Here is a 26,099-nt window from a genome sequence, read left to right as displayed (position 1 = left end):
TTTCTGATAAATAAATAAAGAACAAAGGTAACTATTACGTACTAAACTTTACAACAAATATTCTATTACATAATGATTCAATAAGGTGTCATGCTGTCATTGTTCAATATGTTTTGTGTGAAGGAAATGATGATCTGATGTGTAATTGAAATTACTGATAATTTAAATTTACTATATCTTTTAAACAAATAAAATTACAGAGTTGAGATTTACATCATTTGCCATTTTAATGATGCGCCTCTATACGAAATGTCAATTGTTAAGATTGATCAAAGCGTTCAGATTTTAGCATTCAGGTCTTTGTTACAAAACTTGTTAATTTCACTTTAGCAGTAAATCCTAAACTATTACAGATATTATCAATATTCAAGTTTTATTGGGATCACCATGAAAATTTATGAAGGATGGTAAATTAAAATTACTGTGGCTTCATTCCCTGAAAATTAAATAGTTTTCATAAATGTGTCCCTTTATAGCCAATCTTAGGTCCACCACATTTAACACTGCTACGTCTCCCTGGCCACAAACGGCTTCTACGGGGTTTCCCTATGATGCGGGTTCTCATCTGTCTCACTCTCACACTACAGTGCTTAGGCCTCGTTCAGCACAATGGACGCCTGTGAATTTCCCCATCTCATGGTGAATCTGCGCTCTTTGTAGTACACGGTCCTAGATGACAGGGTTCGTTTCACAATTCCTGAAGGCTGACTCTTTCAGCCATATACTTAAATGAGAGTGAAATGCTCGTTAACTCACATAGGCTAGCGGCAAGAAGTGGTGGCAGCACTGACTACAAGCTGAGTGGAGTGGTAGGAAGAGGAGAAGCAGTAAGAATAAGGGAATAGGGAAATGATGCAGATTCTCAGCTGTGCCCAGCCTCTGACGATGCATTACATCTCTGTAAACAAACCACTTCATCTACTGAGACATAAAACGAGATTTTTCCTGAGCTCCCCTCCCCCCTTTTTTTTTTACATAGCTGGTCTCTCTCAGATGAAGTACAGCATGGAGTACATCAGCCATAGTCTTTCCTCTTTTAAATACATTAAGATTTTTCCATTCCTCTGTTTCAGATCAAGATGGATGAGTACAAGACACTTTAATATACTTCATTTGGAGATCTCACATGCCTTCATTCACAACCATGTTTCAGCAGCAACTTTAAACCCAAAGAAGTCAGTTGTATGCACTGGAATGACATGGAATGGGTTCATAGCTTCAGTTGGCTCAACAATCTTGTGTAAATCTTGCAGAACGAAGGTCTTGCTTACCTTTCTTCTAACTTGTGTCATCTAGTAACGCTATGTCTGAAACATTTTCACTTACATTTGGCACATGGAACAAGTCTAGGGGTGTGCAAGAGAGAACCAACATCACAATAGCACTGGAAAAAAAGGAAGAAGAAGAAGAAGCCACTTACAATGTTTGACATTTCCACTCTTGACATATCCATTAACGTCTCTCGTCATTACCATTTCTATTTTCACAAAGCACGAGTATTATACTAGGATTAAAAATAACCTCTACAAAGACCTCCAGGAGTTAACGTTAGCAGACAAAGGTGTGAGATAAATGGCTACATATGTACCAACAAACTACCTGAGCACATTAAATGTCCTGTAGATAATGTAGTAGCATTTAAGACTGAATTAAAGTACTTTTTATTGGACAACTCCTTCCACTCTGTTGAAGAGTATATTCACATAAACACTTAAATTTACTAATGTTTACCTTAATGTGCAATTAGAATCAGTACTGTAATACAGTAATTTAATGTCCTTTCACAGTTTTGCACATACACTGCATTAAATGTACATATGTATCTTCTTTACATATATCAGAGATCCATGGATGAGGAAGATGATGATGCTAGAATTCTTTGGGTACACATCGTTGAGGTCTTTAGCACCCAGGGATGTATGGAATATGACTAATATAATATAACAAACTCATTAATATTCAAACTACATGATAAAACTGAAGATAGTTCCTTGTGGCAGGGTGCACACTGCCTGTACTACTGGACTGAGTGTCTCCAGATACACTACTGTGGTCTAGCATTCAAAGAGCTATTCAGTACAGTATTCATTAATATGAAGGCCCTGAGAATTACCTCCAATTTCTGAGGATATAGCCAGTCTGACACATTTTACCACTTCCAAAACAGTACCAGATTACCTTGTATCCATCTAGTCTTTAATTTCAGCGATTTCCGTGTCATCTGATGATATTACTTTTTTTTTTCCTTTCAGTGTCTTGTATTTACACTAGATATGCATCATTTTTATTATATTTTGATAGAATATTGTATGTGCTAACAATACAATTATCTCTGACTAGTCAGCATTTGCTACCACACAAATGCACGCAGCAGCAGCAGCAGCACCACCAGAGAGCACTACAGAAAGGTAGGTAGGGTAATAGATATTGTACATTTTACTCTGCAGTATCAGAATACTAGCACCACTATAAGAACCAATGATATTTTTAATGATTAAATATCCAAGAACAAAGTTTCAGATCATATGAAACACATAAGCAGATTTCATTACTTTACCTGGTGCAGATTAGTTAATATTCTAGTAAATCCTTTAGCAACATAACAAATTTGTTATAAGAAAATAGTATGTTATGCGATACATTACCCACTAAGAAGCACACTCTTGAGTGAGGAGAACTCTGCCTTGAGATCTTGGATGTGCCTACTTGTTGTATCTGCATTTTGTACTAGGTTGCTTAAATGTCCAATTTCAATACTAGTTTTCTTCACATCATCCTGCACACTCTTTACTTTCCCTGTCAATGATTTCTCTAAGTCCACAATAGAATCTTCAAGAGATTTCTTCTTTTTCTTCCCAAAGAAAAATGAGTGTAAGAATCTCTGTGAAAGGTAAAAATGTATTAAGGATTACATACAGATTTGGAGTTTTAAAGACTAGTAATTTGTGTACTGGTATTTAATAACACAAACACCATAAAAGATTATTTAACATTCACTGTTAGGCTTTTCATATAGCTGCCGACAAGAGATCATGTATTGGAAGGTTTCAAACAGCATAGCACTATATAATCACTGGTTCAGAGAGGCACTATCCATTAAAACGTACAATCTGAATGCACATTGTCCAACTTTTTAAATATCTTACACAAATTAGAGAATAAAGTTATATTTTGTGAATGTTGAAATTCAATTACAAGACTTTTGAACATTAGTTGGCGAAATATCCATGGGGAGCAACACTGATTTGATATGAGAAGTTTTCATACAAGAATCAGAAATGGCAGTCATTTTTCAGTTAATATCAACCCATGCTCTAGTATTCATAGAGTATGTTAAAGCATACTGCTGTGGCGACATGAACAGCAGGCACCAACATCTACCCACAGAACAAATACCACAGCTGCGGTATCACAGCCTGCATGCTGACAGACCAGAGGCCGCAGCAACTCAACCTGGCAAGCCATCCAGCCAGACCAACAAAGCTGAGTTAGGACACAGACATGTGCACAGCTATGATCAGCATGTGTAGGCCAAACTATTTTGTACTTTAACAGAAATCAACTGGAGCCAGTCACACATGGAGCATCATTCCATGAGGCAATTATTTACGTTTGCACTTAGACTTGAGAAGTCAGTTCCAGCACAGTGAGACCGTAAAAGGACTTCGCCAGGACATCACTCACTATAATGAGGATTTCTCTCCACTCTGCACATCACTTAGGGGCCAGACTTAGTCAATGTAACAGTGCCACACCGGGAGGCCTTGCTATTACTGTGCTTCACTACTTCTCTTCCACTTTGAGCGAGTGTGACTTAATGCTGGTAGTATACACACAATATTAGAGAACTTCTCTGGTTCTCTTGTCAGGACTCCATTTGCAATGGAAAGTCTGCCAAAAACTCTTAAAATTCTGGACTTTAACCTTTGGTTCCTATTTCAGAACTTAACTTGTTCAAGTAATTGGAAAACTTTATGTTGTATTTAAGACTGCAATTTGGTCAAACTTCTGAACTGTAACTTTGCAGAACTCTGAAACCGTTTTTGTTGTTTGCTCACACAAAGAAGACCTAAGTTCGTTTCTTTGGAAGTTACCAACTGTGTTTATCACATCTGCTTTGTATATTAATGTCAGACCTAAAGCGGGGGCAAATAGAACCACTTTCATACAACCCTGCTCCAACCTTACAACAAAACCACTAATCTTTCTCTATAACTACTGATATTTGTTCTTTATCTATACTCTGTAAACCACCATGCAGAGGGTATGTCTCATTGCACCTGTTATTAGGTTTTCTGCCTGTTCCCTTCACCCATGGAACACCGGAAGAACGACTGATGGAGGAGTCTGCTTGTGCAGTAATTATTCTAATCTTTTTCTCACAATCCCTGTGTGAGTGATACGTATGGGGTTGTAGTGTATCCCTAGAGAAATCATTTAAAGCTGGTTCTTGAAACTTTGTTAATAGACTTTCTTGGTATAGTTTACATCTGTCTTCAAGAGTCTGCCATTTCAGTTCCTTCAGAATCTCTATGATACTCTCCCGTGGATTACACCAACATGCGACCTATCGTCTGCGAGCAATACTCTAGAACAGTTGCTCGAGTGATTTGTAAGAAATATCTTTTGTAAACTGATTGCATTTCCCCAGTATTCTACCAACAAATCAAAGTCTACCACCTGCTTTACCCACGACTGAAACTATGTAATCATTCCAATTCATTTCCCTACAAAATCCTACACTCAGATATTTGATTTGGCCAATTCCAACAGTGAACAGTTGATATTGCAGTCATTGGATATTACATTTTTTCATTTAGTGAAGTGCAAAATTTCACATTTCTGAACATTTAGAGCAAGTTGTCAATCTCTGTACCAGGTTGAAATATTATCAAGATCTGACTGAATATTTATGCAGCTTCTCAGATAGTTCTTCATTATAGATAACTGCATCATCTGCAAAAAGCCTGATTTTACTGTAATATTGTAAGCTAGGTCATTAATATACGATACAAACAGCAAGGGACCCAATGCACTTTCCTGCAGCACACCTGGAGCTACTTCTACAGCTGACAATGAATCTCCATCTAAGATTACATGTTGTGTCCTACCTACCAAAAAGTTCTCAATCCAGTCACAAATTTCACTTGCTACCCTATACGATTGTACTTTTGACAATAAGCATAGGTCCAGTACTGAGTTAAATGCTTTTCAGAAACAAAAAAAAAAAAAAAACACCACATCTACACGGTTGTCCTGATCCAAAGCTTTTAGTATGCCTTGTGAGAAAAGTGCGAGTTGGGCTTCACATGATCGATATTATCAAAAACCATGCTGGTTGGCATTGACGAGCTCATTCTGTCCCAGATACTCATTATGTTTGAGCTCAGAATATGTTCTAAGATTCTACAATAAATTGCTGTCAAGGAAATTGGACAGTTGTTTCATGGATCACTTTCACTACACTTCTTGTAGATGGGTGTGACCGGTATCTTTTTCCAAGAACTAGGCATAGTTTTTGTTTGAGGGATTTATGATAGATTATGGTTATAAGAGCAGCTAACTCAGCCTCAAATTCTGCATAGAATCTGACAGTGATCCCACTAAGGCAAGGAGCTTCATTCAATTTTAATGATTTCAGCTGTTTCTCAACACCACAGACACTAATACATATTTCACACACATTTTCGGTGATAGGAGGATTAAATTGGGGCAATTTTCCTGGGTATTCCTTTGTAAAGTAACATCTGAAAACCATTTCAAGCATCTCAGCTTTTGCTTTGATATCCTTGATTTTAATTCCTGTCGACATTCACTAGGGACTGGACAGTAACTCTGATGCTACTAACAGCCTTTACATTCAACCAGAATTTCTTTGGGTTCTGTAAAAGATCATTTGGTAATATTCTGCTACAGAAGTCATTGAAGGCATCACACATTGCTCTCTTGACAGTCAAACGCATTTCATTCAGCATTTCTCTATCTGTAGCCCTCCTCTTTGTTTTAGACCTATTATGCAGTAATTTCTGTTTCTTTAGAAGTTTATTTCAATTTGACTGTATATCATAGAGGTTCCCTCCCATCGTGGACTGTTCTACTGCGTACATATCTATCCTGTGTGGTCAACTATTCTTCTGAACTTGAGCCACAGTTCCTCTACAAGCTCCTGACTTGTGCTGAAGGTTTCAGGTTCCTCATTGACATATGACATAACTGACTTCGTTAATCATTGCTGCCACAAGCACACTATGGTCACTGATACCATTTTCAATGTGTAAACCCTCAGCGAGGTCAGGTCTATTTGTTGCCATTAGACCAAATATATTTCCATCATGAGTAGTTCTAAGTAGTTTTCAGAGAAGGCATTTCGTAAAGTTTCACAGGGTGTTTTATCACATCCACCACTACCAAAATTGTAATTATCCCAATTAACTGTTGGATGATTGAAGTCTCCACACACAATTACAGTATGACTGGGGGATTTACATAGAAGTGAACTGAGATTTTCTCTGAAGTTTTTTGTTACATCAGGAGATGAGTCTGTGGGTGATAGAAGGATCCATCCCTGATATTGAGTCTTGCCCAAGCAATCTTAGATGTAGCTTCAATTCCTATCTCGGTGGGTTCGAGTTTTTTGTCTGCTGCGACAAATACACCACCTCCGTTTCCCATTTGCCTATCCTTTTGATATACCCTTAAATTTTCCCCAAAAATCTGACTGCTATCAATTTCAGCTTTCAACTAGCTCTCTTTACCTAGTATTACATGAGCTTCACTGCTTTTCATGAGTGCTTCAAACTCTGGCACTTTGATGCGAATGCTTTGGCAGTTTACCATTAAAGTTTTAACAGACTCGCCTGTGGGAGGCATTTCTTTAGATCTTACATTGACCCGTCTGGATTTTCTACAGCTATCATTATCTGGACTGGATGGAGAGTCGCCTAATCAAAAAAACTCTGGTGTGCACCCCACACACAGTTAGCTGACTACCAGCATCTGATGTGCAGTGCACACCTAACCTATTTAGGGGGACCCTACAGTTCTAAATCCTATGGCCTAACTCCAAGAAGTCACAGCCTAGCTTGTCACAGAACTTTTGAAGTCCCTGGTTCAGTCCTTCCATTCAACTTAAAACCAAACGGCCACGATCAGTTTTGGTGACAATGTTGCAAATTGTGAGCTTCATTGAGACTCCTCGCACAGGTCTGATCTTCTCAACCAGTTTTGAGAGTCGCTGAAATGACCCAAAAATACCCAGACGACATGCATCACTTGTTCAAATGTGTGCCACAATCTGTAGTTGGCTGCACCCTGTTCCCCAATGGCTGCTGAAATAGCCTCTTCAACATATTGAGCGAGGTCCACAGACATACACACTGAGTGCGCCTGGTGTCCTTTCCTGTCCCTTGCTGCCATTTCCCTAAGGGGACCATCACTCGGCATACATTTGAACTCCCAACAATTAATAGACACCTAACCTTTTGGCATTATTTGTATGACATATACCCTGCTTACAATAAAACTATTCAATGGTACTTCTGATATATTTTCACATGATATTTCCACTGGGAGTGGATCTATCACATATGAATCAATAAGAGAATACTGTAAAGGTGAAGGAATGGTAACTAGTATCAAGTTCCACTAACAGAGTATTATGTTGTTGTGGTCTTCAGTCCCAGTCCTGAGACTGGTTTGATGCAGCTCTCCATGCTACTCCATCCTGTGCAAGATTCTTCATCTCCTACTGCAGCCTACATCCTTCTGAATCTGCTTAGTGTATTCATCTCTTGGTCTCCATCTACAATTTTTACCCTCCGCAATGCCCTCCAATACTAAATCGGTGATCCCTCGATGTCTCAGAACATGTCCTACCAACCAATCCCTTCTTCTAGTCAAGTTGTGCCACAAGCTCCTCTTCTTCCCAATTCTATTCAATACCTCCTCATTAATTATGTGATCTACCCATCTAATCTTCAGCATTCTTCTGTAGCACCACATTTCAAAAGCTTCTATTCTCTTCTTGTCTAAAGTATTTATCATCCATGTTTCACTTCCATACATAATGACACTCCATACAAATACTTTCAGAAATGACTTCCTGACACTTAAATTTATACTCGATGTTAACAAATTTTTCTTCTTCTGAAATGCTTTCCTTGCCATTGCCATTCTACATTTTATATCCTCTCTACTTCGACCATCATCCGTTATTTTGCTCCCCAAATAGCAAAACTCCTTTACTACTTTAAGTGTCTCATTTCCTAATCTAATTCCCTCAGCATCACCCGATTTAATTCGATTACATTCCATTATCCTCGTTTTGCTTTTGTTGATGTTCATCTTATACCCTCCTTTCAAGACATGTCCATTCCGTTCAACTGCTCTTCCAAGTCCTTTGCTGTCTCTGCCAGAATTACAATGCCATCGGCGAACCTCAAAGTTTTTATTTCTTCTCCATGGATTTTAATACCTACTCCGAACTTTTCTTTTGTTTCCTTTATTGCTTGCTCAATATACAGATTGAATAACATCAGGGATAGGCTACAACCCTGTCTCACTCCCTTCCCAACCACTGCTTCCCTTTCATGCCCCTCGTCTCTTATAACTGCCATCTGCTTTCTGTACAAATTGTAAATAGTCTTTCGCTCCCTGTATTTTACCCCTGCCACATTCAGAATTTGAAAGAGTATTCCAGTCAGCATTGTCAAAAGCTTTCTCTAAGTCTACAAATGCTAGAAACGTAGGTTTGCCTTTCCTTAATCTTTCTTCCAAGATAAGTCATAAGGTCAGTATTGCCTCACGTGTTCCAGTATTTCTACGGAATCCAAACTGATCTTCCCCGAGGTCGGCTTCTACTAGTTTTTCCATTCGTCTGTAAAGAATTCGGGTTAGTACTTTGCAGCTGTGGCTTATTAAACTGATAGTTCGGTAATTTTCACATCTGTCAACACCTGCTTTCTTTGGGATTGGAATTATTATATTCTTCTTGAAGTCTGAGGGTATTTCGTCTGTTTCATACATCTTGCTCACCAGATGGTAGAGTTTTGTCAGGACTGGCTCTCCCAAGGCCGTCAGTAGTTCCAATGGAATGTTGTCTACTCCGGGGGCCTTGTTTCGACTCAGGTCCTTCAGTGCTCTGTCAAACTCTTCACGCAGTATCATATCTCCCATTTCATCTTCATCTACACCATATTCCAATTCCATAATATTGTCCTCAAGTACACTGCCCTTGTATAACCCTCTATATACTCCTTCCACCTTTCTGCTTTCCCTTCTTTGCTTACAAGGGAACCTCCCCATCGCACCCCCCTCAGATTTAGTTATAGGTTGGACAGTGGATAGGCCTTGATAAACTGAACACAGATCAATTGCGAAAACAGGAAGAAGTTGCGTGGAACTGTGAAAAAATAAGCAAAATATACAAACTGAGTAGTCCATGGGCCACATAGGCAACATCATGGTGAGCGTGAGCTCAGGAGCGCCGTGGTCCCGTGGTAGCGTGAGCAGGTGCAGAACGAGAGGTCCTTGGTTCAAGTCTTCCCTAGAGTGAAAATTTTACTTTATTTATTTTTGCATAGTTATTATCTGTCCGTTCGTTCATTGACGTCTCTGTTCACTGTAATGAGTTTAGTGTCTGTGTTTTGCGACCGCATCGCAAAACCATGCGATTAGTAGACGAAAGGACGTGCCTCTCCAATGGGAACCGAAAACATTTGATCGCAAGGTCATAGGTCAACCGATTCCTCCACAGGAAAACACATCTGATATATTCTATACGACAATGGTGACGGCATGTGCACCACATGACAGGAATATGTTGTCGACCAACCTAACTTGTACACTTGGCGATTCTTCTACCTTGCCCGATTTAGGTTTTCTTGTGGATGTGATAATCACTCCCAAAAAAGTGATGAAAACATAAGAGCTTATCACATAAACTGAAAATAAAAAATAAAAATTTTCACTCAATGGAAGATTTGAACCAAGGACCTTTCGTTCCGCAGCTGCTCACGTTACCACGGGACCACGGCGCTCCTGAGCTCATATTGTGCATGATATTGCCTATGTGGCCCATGGACTACTCAGTTTGTATATTTTGCTTATTTTTTCACAGTTCCACGCAACTTCTTCCTGTTTTCTCAATTGATCTGTGTTCAGTTTTTCAAGGCCTATCCACTGTGCCAACTTATAACTAAATCTGAGGGGGGTGCGATGGGGAGGTTCCCTTGTTAGAACTGGGTTTCCATCAAAGCTCTTGATATTCATGCAAGTGGTTCTCCTTTCTCCAAAGGTCTATTTAATTTTCCTGTAGGCTGTATCTATCTTACCCCTAGTGAGATAAGCCTCTACATCCTTACATTTGTCCTCTAGCCATGCCTGCTTAGCCATTTTGCACTTCCTGTCGATCTCATTTTTGAGACGTTTGTATTCCTTTTTGCCTCCTTCATTTACTGCATTTTTATATTTTCTCCTTTCATCAATTAAATTCAATATTTCTTCTGTTACTGAAGGGTTTCTACTAGCCCTTGTCTTTTTACCTATTTGATCCTCTGCTGCCTTCACTATTTCATCCCTCAAAGTTACCCACTACTCTTCTACTGCATTTCTTTCCCCCATTCCTGTCAATTGTTCCCTTATGCTCTCCCTGAAACTCTGTACAACCCCTGGTTCTTTCAGTTTATCCAGGTCCCATCTCCTTAAATTCCCACCTTTTTGCAGTCTCTTCAGTCTTAATCTACAGTTCATAACCAATAGATTGCGGTCAGAGTCCACATCTGCCCCTGGGAATATCTTAAGATTTAAAACCTGGTTCCTAAATCTCTGTCTTACCATTATATAATCTATCTGATACCTTTTAGTATCTCCAGGGTTCTTCCATGTATACAACCTTCTTTCATGATTCTTGAACCAAGTGTTAGCTATGATTAAGTTATGCTCTGTGCAAAATTCTACCAGGCAGCTTCCTCTTTCATTTCTTAGCCCCAATCCATATTCACCTACTACGTTTCCTAATTTTTAACATTTTTATGCAGCAACAGCAACTGATATTGTTTATATAAGAATAATCAAGTCACACGACGAGGCCCATACAATGGGCTTAAAGTGAATTTGCTACAGCTTGTTTAATAGAAGTGACAAAACCTTATGATGATGCATCAAGTTTTATAAAGTTGACTTAGGACATGGCCTCTTTTCGGTAAACATTTTAATAATATTTTACGTTCTGAAGAAGACGTTATTACTAACGTTGAAACCTAGGTAAACGATAACGTTAACCTGCAACTGTAGGCTGTATTTTCTTATATACTATGTTTCCTTCTCTTCCTTTTCCTACTCTCGAATTCTAGTCACCCATGACTATTAAATTTTCGTCTCCCTTCACTACCTGAATAATTTCTTTTATCTTTTCACACATTTCATCAATTTCTTTGTCATCTGCAGAGCTAGTTGGCATATAAACTTGTACTACTGCAGTAGACGTGGGCTTCGTGTCTATCTTGGCCACAATAATGCATTCACTATGCTGTTTGTAGTAGCTTATCCGTACTCCTATTTTTTTATTCATTATTAAACCCACTCCTGCAATACCCCTATTTGATTTTGTATTTATAACACTGTATTCACCTGACCAAAAGTCTTGTTTCTCCTGCCACCAAACTTCACTAATTCCCACTATATCTAACTTTAACCTATCCATTTCCCTTTTTAAATTTTCTAATCTACCTGCCTGATTAAGGGATCTGACATTCCACACTCCGATCCGTAGAACGCCAGTATTCTTTCTCCTGATAATGACGTCCTCTTGAGTAGTCCCCGCCTGGAGATCCGAATGGGGGACTATTTTACCACGGGAATATTTTACCCAAGAGGACGCCATCATCATTTAATCATACAGTAAAGCTGCATGCCCTCGGGAAAAATTACGGCTGTAGTTTCTCCTTGCTTTCAGCCGTTCGCAGTACCAGAACAGCAAGGCTATTTTGGTTAGTGTTACACGGCCAGATCAGTCAATCATCCAGACTGTTGCCCCTGCAACTACTGAAAAGGCTGCTGCCCCTCTTCAGGAACCACAAGTTTGTCTGGCCTCTCAACAGATACCCCTTCGTTGTGGTTGCACCTACTGTACGGCTATCTGTATTGTTGAGGCACGCAAGCCTCCCCACCAACGGCAAGGTCCATGGTTCATGGGGAGAACAGAGTATTACAGGTGGTAGTAATACCTTCAAAAACCTTCCCCATAATCATTGCGCAAAATGTATTAACATCATTGCCTATATATTTAATGATATGTCTAAAAACAAAGATGATGAGACTTAGGGGGGAAAAAAAGGACAGGTATACACTCACGCGCACGCACACACACACACACACACACACACACACACACACACACACACACACACACACACAATCACACACATATATATCCATCCGCACATACACAGACACAAGCAGACATTTGTAAAAGCAAAGAGTTTGGGCAGAGATGTCAGTCGAGGCGGAAGTAAAGAGGCAAAGATGTTGTTGAAAGACAGGTGAGGTATGAGCGGCGGCAACTTGAAATTAGCGGAGGTTGAAGCCTGGTGGATAACGAGAAGAGAGGATATACTGAAGGGCAAGTTCCCATCTCCGCAGTTCTGACAGGTTGGTGTTAGTGGGAAGTATCCAGATAACCTGGACAGTGTAACACTGTGCCAAGATGTGCTGGCCGTGTACCAAGGCATGTTTAGCCACAGGGTGATCCTCATTACCAACAAACACTGTCTGCCTGTGTCCATTCATGCGAATGGACAGTTTGTTGCTGGTCATTCCCACATAGAAAGCTTCACAGTGTAAATCACGTGGGTGCTTTCACATGTGGCTACACTGTGAAGCTTTCTATGTGGGAATGGCCAGCAACAAACAGTCCATTCGCACGAATGGACACAGGCAGACAGTGTTTGTTGGTAATGAGGATCACCCTGTGGCTAAACATGCCTTGGTACACGGCCAGCACATCTTGGCACAGTGTTACACCGTCCGGGTTATCTGGATACTTCCCACTAACACCAACCTGTCAGAACTGCGGAGATGGGAACTTGCCCTTCAGTATCTTCTCGTTATCCACCAGGCCTCAACCTCCGCTAATTTCACGTTGCTGCCGCTCATACCTCACCTGTCTTTCAACAACATCTTTGCCTCTTTACTTCCGCCTCGACTGACATCTCTGCCCAAACTGTCTGCTTGTGTGTGTGTGTGTGTGTGGGTGTGGGTGTGGGTGTGGGTGTGGGTGTGGGTGTGGGTGTGGGGGTGGGTGTGGGGGTGGGGGTGGGTGTGGGGGTGGGGGTGGGTGTGGGGGTGGGGGTGGGTGTGGGGGTGGGTGTGGGGGTGGGGGTGGGTGGGTGGGTGGGTGGGTGGGTGGGTGGGTGGGCGCGCGCGCGCGAGTGTATACCTGTCCTTTTTTCCCCCTAAGGTAAGTCTTTCCGCTCCCGGGATTGGAATGATTCCTTACCCTCTCCCTTAAAACCCACATCCTTTCGTCTTTCCCTCTCCTTCCCTCTTTCCTGATGTAGCAGCCGTTTGTTGCGAAAGCTTGAATTTTGCGTGTATGTTTGTGTTTGTTTGTGTGTCTATCGACCTGCCAGCGCTTTTGTTTGGTAAATCTCATCATCTTTGTTTTTAGATATATTTTTCCCATTTGGAATGTTTCCTTCTATTATATTTAATGATATGACTAGACATTTCATCACCTTCACAGTGCTTTCTGTTATACGAGGGTCACTCCAAAAGAAATGCACAATTTTTTTTTTTTTTTTAATCCATCTTTTATTCTAAATGTTTGAAAGTTTTACAGTGTGTAGATACATCCTTTAGGAACAATATTTTCATTTCTCTACATAATTTCCATCCCTCTCAACTGCCTTACACCATCTTGGAACCAGCGCCTGTATACCCACATAGTAAAACTCTGGACCAACCTGTTGGAGCCACTGTTTGGCAGCGTGCACAAGGGAGTCCATCTTCAAACCTTGTTCCACAAAGAGAGTCTTTCAGTTTCCCAAACAGAAGATAGTCACATGGAGCCAGGTCAGGGCTGTAAGGTGGGTGTTTCAGTGTTGTCCGTCCGAGTTGTATGATCGCTTCCATGGCTTTTTGACTGATATGTGGCCATGCATTATCGTGCAACAGCAGAACATCCTGCTTTTGCCATTGTGGTCGAACACGACTCAGTCAAGCTTGAAGTTTCTTCAGTGTCATCACATATACATCACAATTTATGATGGTTCCACTTGGCATGATGTCCACAAGCAAGAGTCCTTCGGAATCGAAAAACACCACAGCCCTAACTTTTCCAGCAGAAGGTGTGGTTTTGAATTTTTTTTTTCTTGGATGAATTTGCATGATGCCACTACATTGATTGCCTCTTCGTCTCTGGTGAAAAATGATGGAGCCATGTTTCATCACCTGTCACAATTCTTCCAACAAATTCATCTCCACCATTCTCGTACTGTTCCTAAAGTTCGCTGCATACCATTTTTCTTGTTTCTTTGTGAGCCACTGTCAACATCCTGGGAACCCATCTGGCACAAACCTTTTTTAACGCCAACACTTTCGGTATTCTGCAAACACTTCCTCCCTCTATCCCAGTGCAGCGTGACAATTCATTCACTGTGATGCGTCTGTTAGCAGTCACCAATTCATTAACTCTCTGCACATTGTCTGGAGTGTGTGCAGTATGAGGCATGAGGCCTGCCGCTGCGAGGACAATCCTCAATATTGCTGTGCCCACTTTCATCACGTAACCTGCTTGCCCACCAACTAACTGTACTGAGATTGACAGCAGCATCTCCATACACCTTTTTCAACCTCTTGTGGATGTTTCGCACTGTCTCGTTTTCACAGCACAGGAATTCTATGACAGCACGTTGCTTCTGATGAACGTCAAGTGCAGCAGCCATCTCTAAGACATGCTGTGGCAGCGTCACTCACGGGAACAGGTTGAACTAAGTTTGAAAACAAGCGGGAAGGATGTATCAACACACTGTAGAACTTTTACACATGCAGAATGAAAACTGTATTTTTACAAAAATAGTGTGCATTTCTTTTGGAGTGACCCTCGTATTTTATTTATTTGATCTCATAAATAATCATAGTGGTACAGTAGCCAGAGAAAATTTTTAATGAACCTGCAAAACAGTAAAACGTTGAATGTCAAATCTAATTTATTTTAGAAAAGGAAGCATAAACATATTCCAAATAATTTACCATCAAGAAACACAGCTTCCAAAAATTTTGCATCAGTCATCATAAGGAACACTTACCTTATAGAACAGATATAAAGCATAGAGAGCACCTGCTATTAGTGCTATACTGTTGCCAATATCTCTAAATCTGCTCCAGAATGTTGGTCGAGGAAGAATTATCTGTTGTGGAGGTATTGCTATTGATGTCTGAGTGTCTGGCTGTAAGAGAAGTAATAGCAGGCAACAAGACTTCATTGCATTTTAACAGATTACAGCAGTTTTCACTTTTAAATACTGGAAGACTATGCAGTAGAAGGGACAATGTTAGGTATGAACAGAAAGTGATAAAATAGGAATAAAATTATATACAGGGTATATCTCCGAACAGTCATCAGGTGCATTTTCTCTTGTATTTCAGCAGATATTTGTAACGTTATTTTTGTAATGCCAACGGCCTTGCCACAGTGGTAACATTGGTTCCCGTCAGACCACCAAAGTTAAGCGCTGTTGGGCTGGGATAGCACTTGGATGGGTGACCATCCGGTCTGCCTAGCGCTGTTGGCAAGCGGGGTGCACTCAGCCCTTGTGAGGCAAACTGAGGAGCTACTTGATTGAGAAGTAGAGGCTCTGGTCTCGGAAACTGAGATACAGCTGGGAGAGCGGTGTGCTGACCACATGCCCCTCCATATCCGCATCCAGTGATGCCTGTGGGCTGAGGATGACACGGCAGCCAGTCGGTACCATTGGGCCTTCATGGCCTGTTCGGGAGATATCACTCATCACATCTTTCATGTGATGCTCAATGTTGAAGGAAAGCAATGGTTTCCTCCCCATTGCAAAAAAATATCTACCAAAACACCAAAGAAAATGCACCTGATGACTCTTAGGAGAGAAACCCTGCATACTCTTACAGAAATTGAAACTGAAGTATAGAAAGTATTTTTTTCCCCCGGGAATTACTAATGTAATAAAAACATGCATTACAGTTTACTCTACACAGCTCTAGTCTTGTCTGTAAATTGAAGAACAAGTACAGCTTGTGGTAGGGAGAAGTGGCCCTTCCTGGAAAAACACTACAACTGCTGCTCATTATAACTATGTATCAATTTCCCACCTAGCAGTGGCTGTGTAGATTCTGTGCACGTGCATTTATTGCATTACTTACATCATTTTCTAATTTCTGTATTCTGTTTAGCGTGAACATATTTAATGGGAAGTGAACACATATTGCACACTATGTAACCAATGATTCATATGACATATTATAAGTTTGTGAACTTGTAGGTGTTCCCTGCAACATTACAGAGTGGAGACTCAACAGCTCACTCTTCAGTTTACAGACCAAAGCTCAGCCTCTGGTAAGCATCTCCCTCCCCTCCCCCCCTTCAGCTTGTGGATTGTTTTACTATTTTACTACAATAAAGTCTCATATGGTGAACTGCAATTCATCAGGAAGCAATTTGTAAAATTAGAGGTTAGTGTACCATCAGCAAAATGACAAAGAAATTAGAGGTTCCAGGATGCAGGCTTTGTCTAAATAACAAAGAGGAAACGTTCCTAACAATAATGGAAATTCCTGGATGGAAAAATACATAAAATAATAGAAAGACAACCACTCACCTGTAGATGTAGAAGGCTGTTCATTAAGCACATAACAGGAAACAGTTAAAAATACTTTTTGAGCTCTTGCTCTTTTTTTAGTAAGAGTACATAGATTCGCATAAACAGCCACACAGACACCCAAAAGTACATCGCATCTGAGTGATTGTGTGGTTGTATGTGTGAATGTGTGTACTCTCACTAGAAAAAGGGTAGGATCTCGAAAGCTGTTGTTAAAATTTTTCTGTTAGGTGCATCATGCACAATGCATTAGCCTCTCTGCAGGAAAATGGTTGCCTTTCCCTTATATTAAGTAAAGAGGAGAAATGCTAATCTGAACTGTATTACCATAATAAGTTTCTGAATTGAAGAATGAAGCCATTACTAATTTTGCATTACAAGAGAGGCAAGCTACAAAAGTGAACTGCAGGCAGGCAGTGTTTCTTTCATCACAAAGTTGTTAACAAAGCTTTGAGTAACTCGTCACTCCTTTCCATCATTTTCCCTTTTCTAAGCTTTTTTCCAGAATAAAGAACACACAAATTTAGATACTGTATCATTAACCATTATCTTTGATTTGTTGCTACATGTGAGCAAAATACACTGAAAGCTCAATTAAGAAAGTTATATCTTTTTACGAGGTCAATAATGTATTAATGAAGTATTCAGTGTTCAAATGCTACTTGCTTCTGGATCTGCAACAAATCTGTTTCTTACCAGTTTCAACACCTTTACTCAGAATGCATTACAATCATGGGGGCATCAATGCTTAGTGGGTTCCCACTTTATTTACTCACCAATGGAGTGAAGCTACGCTCAAAGGCAATGCTGATTTCTTCATCTGTCAGTCCTTTAGATTTTAGGAATTTCTGCCTGTATGTTAAAGGGCTCTGTTGTATCTTCTGATTACTCAAAAACCTTGTAGCAATGGAAATCTGAAAATTTCAGGAAAAAGTTACATGAAATTTTACAGGAAGCAGATATGAAATATACTGTCATTTGATAAAAAATGTGGTGCAAGGAATATGATTCTTCTGTAGCCTAAGGTGAAGGGCTGTGAAGGTTGTGGAATGTCAATCAATGAATTACTTTCCCATTTTCATATAAACTTGTAAGCAAGAGATAGTAAACTTCTGAAAAGACTGAAAGGTCTATGTAATGTATCTGCTCTTCATCAGTGACTTATTACAACCCGACACACTTTTCAATTAGAAATCTAGTCGCATTGTTAAAATGTACTTATTCAAGAATTCAGGGACCCCAGAACACCAACAAGGCAATGGTCAATGAACAGTTCACAGTTCATAAGCCACATAATTAATGATAGTAAGAAACTAGTGCATGAAATTTAAACAACGCACAAGATAAGATGATGCATCAGTTACGGATAGTTCTTTTTCCTGCTTTTAGATACCGTATTAAGACTGCTTATTTCAATGACTCAGGCTAATGGTCATCAGTGAAATTTCTGATGAACACAGCAACGGAGGTTTCTAAGATGTACAGAATGGTGTACTAGATCTCATGTGCCTTTGGTGAGAGAGTGGAATTGCTTATACATCACAAGAACTCTTGACACAGCAAGTACGTGCAAGTCACATTGATTAAATATCTAAGTTTAATGTCGCAAAGGGATATGAAATGGAACAAACACATAAGGATGGTAATAGGGAAGGTGAATGGTCAGCTTTGGCTTATTGGGAGAGTTTTAGAAAAGTGTACCTTATCTACAGAGGAGACCACACATACAACATTTGTGTCAGCCATTCTTGACTACTGCTGAAGTGTTTGGAATACCAACACGATCAGATTAAAGGAAGATAGTGAAGCAATTGAGAAATGCTGCTAGATTTGTTACTAGTAGGTTCACTTACCACGTTAGTGTTATGGAGATATTTTATGAACAAAAATGGGAATCCCTGGAGGGCAGACAGCATTCTTGTCACAAAAAAATAAATAAATAAATAAATAAAATAAAAACAAAAATTAAAAATGTTGAGAAAGTTTAGAGAATAGGCATTTGCAGCTGACTGCAGAACAATTCTAGTGCCACCAAAATACATTTTGATTAAGGACTGCGAAGACAAGATAAGAGAAATTAGGACTCATATGGGGGCACACAAACATTTGTTTTTCTCTCACTACATTTGTGTGTGGAATAGGAAAGGAAATGACAAGTAGTGGTACACGGTACCCTCCACCATACATCATACAGTGTCTTTGGACTAGGACATTGATGTGGATGTAGACTTCGGCTAACCTGAAAATGCTCTCCTTGAAAATCTTCCTAGCTTTAGCCTCAGTTATCCGACATTTTACTTTCTGCACACAAGCTGTTCCTCAATCTTCACAGTGCCACTTTCCTGTTTCTCACCATAAATTCACAAGTTTTGTCCCACTGTGGGAATCGCTGTATCAGCAGCTTTGTGGGTGGGCTCCAAGACAGGTGCTGCGCATCAAAGAGAGGTTTTTGTTGAAGCTCCGTAAGATGTATGTATCAGGAAGAGTCTGGCGACGTATTACATCTTCCCACAAAAGTATCACAAAATGACTGCTTTGACATGTGTAAGTTTGAAATTTGGTATGAAGGTGCCTACAACCTTCGTCTGTAATGGTGCAAAACCACACCATTTGTGATACCACCCTCAGGCTCAGCAACACTTTGAACAGCAAGTTGTCAACACACTAAGAAAAGGCCACAGCTCAGAAGTTCATGTGAGCTATAAGGTAGATTAATGATGTTACAATGACATCAGATTTCACCACAATTCTGCCTAATGCCACTGTGGATGTGTCACATGATAAGAAGGTTGTCACGGCCCCTCTTATCCATATTTCACTCCTTCTTCTGATGTGTCTGCTGCGAGGGTCACAATCGTGACGTCCTGTGTTGAAATAATGCAGTTTTCTTATAGAGGGCTGAGGAAAATATTTGAGGTACACTGCTGCTCAAAATTGACACAGAAAGGTCTCAAGGTGGCAAAAAGGGCTTCAATGAAACCACCCATTTCCCTGAGACATTGATTCCCACATATTTCACAGTTGAAAATTACAGTTTCCATTGTGATGAGAAACAGAAAGATGTTTTTCACAACCTTTGACACTGCTGACAGCCTTTGATGTTTCAACCCTTCTCTAAGGGCACTGTGGTGCTGCGTTTCCATTGAACATGATCACACCACTTTAAAGTGCAGTGCAACTGCAACTTTTGCTCTTGTGTACAGGTTGGAACTATTAAGGACTGTCAAAAACCATTCAACAAAATTTGAAAGTTATCAGAAGCAGCATATGAACCCTTTGCTGCTTACGCTTTTTCAGCCCTCCTGTGACGCAATCATGCAGGACTGCAGCTTTAACATGCACATGAATAAAATGGCAAAGGATCATTCCAAGAACTCGCAGTTTCACAACACCCTCAGTGCCACCCATGCCAAATCAGCTTCACAGCTACTCTAGCACCTGAAGGTAGCAAACCTCATGCAAGGGGTGTCAAAGGGGCAGCCATCAAGCTGATTCGTTATCAAAATTTCTGAAGGTACATTCCTAACATTACTCAACAAAGGTGTGTGTGTGTGTGTCACTGAGGGTGGTGCTAAACTGAGGGTGTCTTAGAGGGAACCTTTGCTGTTTTATTCACATGCATTTCAATTTGCACTTCTGCATGATCATGCCATACGAGGGTGGAAAACAGGAGGGTTGAAAAAACACATGTAAGGTGATCCATGTCATTCAAGGAAGGTCATGTATCATGTATGTCAAATATAGAGCTCAGAGCAAAGATGTCTGTGACTGTAATTACTTTGTAAACATCAGCCACATACTGTGGGAAATTATTACTCAACAGGTGCAGAGTCTATCTGCCAGAGAGCATTTGTAATCGCCGTGAAGCAAGAAGGAATGAAGGAGCTCTGGTCCCATGGAAAAATCCTGGCACCAAGGAAGATGAATATGATGTACGTAAGCGACTGTTGTTATACACTACTCACAGAATGTTAACCGGAGGCCTTTGAGACAATAATATTAATTGGTTCCCATGAAACGTGTAATCTCTCGTGAAAGTTTGTGAGAATATACACAGTAAATTAGAATCAATCTACCCTTCATTTACACAGAGAAGCAGTGTTTTATTTTATAGACACTTCACTTATAGAGATCTGCACGGAAGAAGTAGTTTGATGCCGAGGAAGAACATGCCACAGCATAGCTGGACACTGAGGTAAATCACAAGAGTTGAAAGACTGAATATCTGCACCAATCTAATAAGGGAGTGTTAAGGCAGCAGTCATCAGGCACTAATAAACAATCCATGTAAGTACCCTTCAGTGTTTTGGATCACATTACAATTTTGTCAAATTGTTCTGTATGGTCTCTAGTGTTCCAACCTGTACACAAGAGCAAAAACTGCAGTTGCACTGCACTCCAAAGGGGTGCAACCATGTTCAATGGGGATGCAGCCCCACAATGTCCTTAGAGAAGTGCTGAGAAGTCACAGGTTGTCAGCAGTGTCAACAGTTGTCAAAAACACTAAACATTCCCAGCAACAAATGTTGTTCCTGACTGGCAGGGGATGTAAAAGCATATCCCATCCAATCTATGTTTTAGAGATGTCAGTCTTAATGACAGTAGTACTTTAATACTCCTGAACAACTGAGAGGAACTGACACTGAAAGGCCATGTGGGTGAGTGAAACTTTAGGTACTTGAAATAAATCGGACCTGATTTATAATCTGAGTATTAACCAATGTCTGAGGGTGACAATGTGTGGCGAAACACAGGAAGCACATTGTAAGGCAATTACGTGAGAAGTCTCAGCAGAGGGTCTCTAGGTGCATTACAAGTGGTAATCCACCTTAGGGTGAGTGTCAGGTGGTTGATGTTCCCTTGTCCACAAAAAGAATTTGGTAAGTCAGATGATCATGAAAGTGTTTAATAGTGTTCACTTTAATGAGCAGGAGTTTGTACTTCTGAAACTGAAAAGGGAATATCCCCACTTCAGCAAGGAGGCTGTCTCTGGGAATAGTCCACAAGGTGCCAGCGGCCAGTCATCCTTCACGAGGATGGACTGGATCTAACAGTTTCAAAGCTGAAGGAGCTGCCGATCCATAAACTTGGCTAGTATAGTCCATTTGAAATGAGACCAACACTGGTAATTATGGAAGAGATTAGTGTGATCTGCACCCCAATAGGTGTGGGTAAGGACGCAGCGTGTTAATGAATAAGAGGGGGCCACCTTAGCTTTTCATCACAGAAGGGACACAAAAAAATTATGACTGAAACAACACGGCACCCAAGTAGAGTTCAGGATGGACTGTGATAAGACAGCAGAAATCCCTGACTCCCATTTTCGTGGAAGAAAACTGGAAGCCACAGGAAAGCATCCAAGCAAAGGCACTCCAGGTGGCACCTTCAAGCTGGTATTTAGCCAAGGCTACAGAGTGGGAATTACAGCAAATGCAAAAGTCATTTACGTACAGCGCAGGGATGAGCAGTGGTCTAACGGAAATAACTAGCACACTGGTGGTGGCGAGGAAGAGTGTAAAAGCAGCATAGAGCCCTTAGGATGCCCTTCTCTTGCACCTGTGGGGAGATGACTAATTTACCAACAACAGGTGGGATAAAAACTGATGAATAAAAATCTGTAGGAAGCCTCTGTAGGGAGCCTCAAAGGCCCAGTCATGGAGGGTAAGTAAAATGTGGTGAGGCCAAGTGATGTCGCAGGCCTTATATAGGTAACAAACGACAGTAATGAGGTGTTGATGTTTAGAAACAGGCTGAGTATTGCTGTTTCCAACATAATGATACAGTTGGTTGTGGATCGTCATTCACAGAAACAACACTTCTAAAACAAAAGGCCACATGACTTGAGGACCCAGGATAATCGGTGGGCTACTGTCCTTTCAAGCATTTTCCGGAGCACATTTATGAGGCAAATGGCCAGTAGCTGTCAATGTCAATGGACATTGGATTTTTATCTAGCTACCTACGATGATACTCGCCACTGTGAAGGGAAAACAAATTCGAGACAAATATGGTTGAAAACACTGAGTAACATTCAACGTTGGATCATCTGATTATGAATTGAATCCTGGCCTGGGGTCATATTGTAAGACCAGGCATGAGCCTGAAACAGTTCCCAGTCAGCGAAAGATTCATTATATAAATTGTCATGGTGGGAGTAAATGGTAGGGGGGTGTCTTTAACTCACCTTTTACGCATTCAAAAGGCGGTCAGGTATGAAAACAACACTAATGCAAGAAGTTCACCAAGAACCAACATATCAGCACTAATATCACCCTGAAGGATGTGAGCTGTAACAGTTGTTGATCTTTGGTGGCCCAGAGGACTATGGAGCTTGGGAGGCACTTAGGCTACAGAGACATATATTCCCAAGGACGAGACATATAATTCCCAGAATTACTTCTTACTGTGTTTAATTATATAGTGAGCCTTAGTAAAAAGCTGCTTAAAAGTCAGGAAGATTGTCTACGTATGATGTCATGTGAAACAATGCAGGGCCTTTTGATGGGCCTGAAAACTTGTTGCAATGTCTTTGATCCACCATGGCACTTACTCGTGATGGAAGGCCTGTAGAAAGTGGAATAGCAGTGCCATTGTGGCAGGTGATCATGGAAACATCTCACAACCACACTAATACATTCAGACAGAAAGGGGATGAAGGTGACAGCACAACTGCCTGTTGGCTCTTCAAAGAGCCCATCATGATAACTGGTTTGCTGGGCAGTGACAGGTAAGTGACAGGATCAATGGGGAATGGTTACTGTGACAAAGATCATCATGTGTCAGCATGGTAGCAAAGACTGGGGAATGAGATCGTAAGGTTGACAACCAAAAAGATGCCATAGGTGCCACTGAAGTGGGGAGGAGTACCATCACTGAGGAGATACCTCCAGATCAGAAAGAAGCTGGTCAATTGGAAGGCCCCTACCAGGTGAAGTCATACTTCCCCACTGGAAGTGGTGCACACCAAAAGCTCCAAGTAGGAGAAAAAAAACAAAAAGGTGGGCAGATGGGAACAGGGGTGTATTGCCCGAATTAATGTGGACATCTCAAGGTAAGCAAATACCCTGCCTGGAGGTAAATAAACATTACATCTGGTTATCGTTGGGGTTGTTTACTCTCCGATTGCTTTGAATGTGGTATGGAGGGGAAATCCACTGATGACATCTGTGCAAACCAATGTACAGTGTCCTCCAGGTGCTCTCTATGGCCTCTCTGTACTTCTGACAGAATGAACAATAATGTTTAAGAGATGCGGAACAGTCGTAAATGAAATGTCGTTCGCAGAGAGCAACAAAGATGACGAAAAAAGAGGAAATTAGCTGCTGTACTTCCAGCAGCTGACAGTAACAACCACTGCACTTCCACTGGATCATCCTATTGAGAGTGTTCTGGTTAGGCGTCAGAGGCAAGGAGGACAGGCTGTGCCCCAGGATCAATGTCAGTTACTGGTGGGGATGGAAAAAGATTGATGATTAACATTAGTTTGAAATCCTGTGATATGGAAGGATCTGGCACCTCAAAGGTCACCAGAGTAGCCTTCTGCTGGTATTTCTTCTTGTTCTCTTTCACAGCTTTTGGCAGTTAAGATTCTTATGTGGGTTTATCCACTGTGTATGTAAGAATGAAAGCAGAGCAAGTAGCCCTGCAACCCACAGTTCATGGCTCCTTCAGCTGCTGGCTGGTGTCAGACCTCTGATCTGTGACTGTAACTGATCTGTGAGATCCTGACTGAGGACACTAAATTGTCAATGGCTATTGTCACAAAAGGGGTGGTTGTATTACTGGGGCTCGAGATCAACCATGTCCTCTCTGCTAGTTTCCATCTGTGTTGGAACATAGGATCTTCACGGACAGTATATGTAATTTGTTCCAAGTATTTTGTCATTATCTGGGCTACAAACTTCTGGTGTAATGATCTGAAAACTGCTATTTCACTTGACCACCTCTCTCACTGATTCTTCTCCAGTGCCTTAGGTCAGAACATGTGCATTTCACAATTACTGCTACAGGTAATTTAAAAATGAAGAAACTTATTTATTTCATATATTTCTATTCACTAAGGAGTTACAGAATAATTTTTGGGAAGTTCAACTTAGAGATACATTTTCAGAATACAGGACTGTATTATAAGAGTTAAGACCTATGCTGCAGATCAATCAGGAACAACAATTAAAATAGTATAATCACATTCACTGACCTCACTAACCAACAAATTCTCTCTTTCCAGCATAACACAGACTATGGACTATACTAGTTATGTACTCTGGTACAGTGTAGAAATATATTCACCTAAGGACTAAATATAAGGAATTTTTTTACACGCACACACACACACACACACACACACACACACACACACAAGTTTACAGAAGAGCAAAAGGGCTGTTTGTCATGGCTTTGTTAAGAAAAAAAACAAAGCTTTTACCAGAAGTGATTTAGAAAAATCACGGAAAAGTTAAAACATGATGGCCAGGCAGAGCACCTGGCTCAATTATCCCAGAACTGAGGCCAGTTCCTTAACAAATGCAGAACATCACTCATTTTATAGCAAATGTACAACACTCTTACGTTTATATATACTTGGAACAAACTAGTTTGGTGCAGTGGAAAATAGTTTTACACTGTCCATTTCATATCTCAAAAGATATCACTTCTTACATCACACACACTTGCAGATGATTTCAGAACCACAACCACGCTGCCATGCCTCTGTTAGATCATCATATCTTCCCTTCTTCCAACCTGAAAAATTGAATCAGCATCCCTACATGATAAGCAAGATGTTGAGCTTTGGACGATAGAGAGGCTTCTCTATTATGCACTGCACATATGGAGTGTACGATTTTCCTATCCTGGTGAGCACATCAAATTGGTAGATGAACCCACTTGGCAAACTAAGGATACTCACTTTTTAAAAACATTTCCTTGCATGGAAATTACTTCATTATAGGTAACTGCACCACCACAAAAAGACCTGAAGTTACTATTACCCGCAAGGTCATTAATATAGTACACAAACAGCAAATGTCTTAACACACTTCCTTACGGTCCACCTGAAGTTACTCCTACATGATGCTCCATATGATCATACATTTGATAATAAACACTGGTGTTCTGGTGTTTTATCATGACTACAATGTTGCTGTCATCAGCAAAGAGGATTTTGTTCTCCTTGTCTTCTACTGTCAGTTTGTTTGTTTGTTTTGTTTTAGGGCGCAAAAAACAACTGGGGTCAGACGCACCCAAGTCAAA

At 40.6% G+C, this 26,099-nt stretch overlaps 1 protein-coding gene and 1 pseudogene across 2 annotated transcripts in view; one reads left to right on the top strand and one right to left on the bottom strand.

Annotated features, from left to right (window-relative positions):
- Positions 1–26,099, bottom strand: part of LOC124787676 (peroxisomal membrane protein PEX14) — a 55,912-nt gene that overhangs the window by 9,119 nt on the left and 20,694 nt on the right. Inside the window, exons 2-4 of one of the 2 annotated variants that reach the window (XM_047254494.1) lie at positions 17,624–17,761; positions 15,306–15,446; positions 2,646–2,881 (exon numbers count right to left, since the gene is read on the bottom strand). In XM_047254494.1, the coding sequence (XP_047110450.1) occupies positions 2,646–2,881; positions 15,306–15,446; positions 17,624–17,761 (515 nt within the window). The remainder of the gene's footprint in view (positions 1–2,645; positions 2,882–15,305; positions 15,447–17,623; positions 17,762–26,099) is intronic. The other variant, XM_047254495.1, reaches the window with a different exon arrangement.
- LOC124790595 lies at positions 15,674–15,791 on the top strand (annotated as a pseudogene).

This window comes from Schistocerca piceifrons, chromosome 3, assembly GCF_021461385.2.
Source record: "Schistocerca piceifrons isolate TAMUIC-IGC-003096 chromosome 3, iqSchPice1.1, whole genome shotgun sequence".
Taxonomy (NCBI): domain Eukaryota; kingdom Metazoa; phylum Arthropoda; class Insecta; order Orthoptera; family Acrididae; genus Schistocerca; species Schistocerca piceifrons.
Note: the sequence above shows the minus strand (reverse complement) of the source record. Positions and strands in the feature narration are given on the sequence as shown.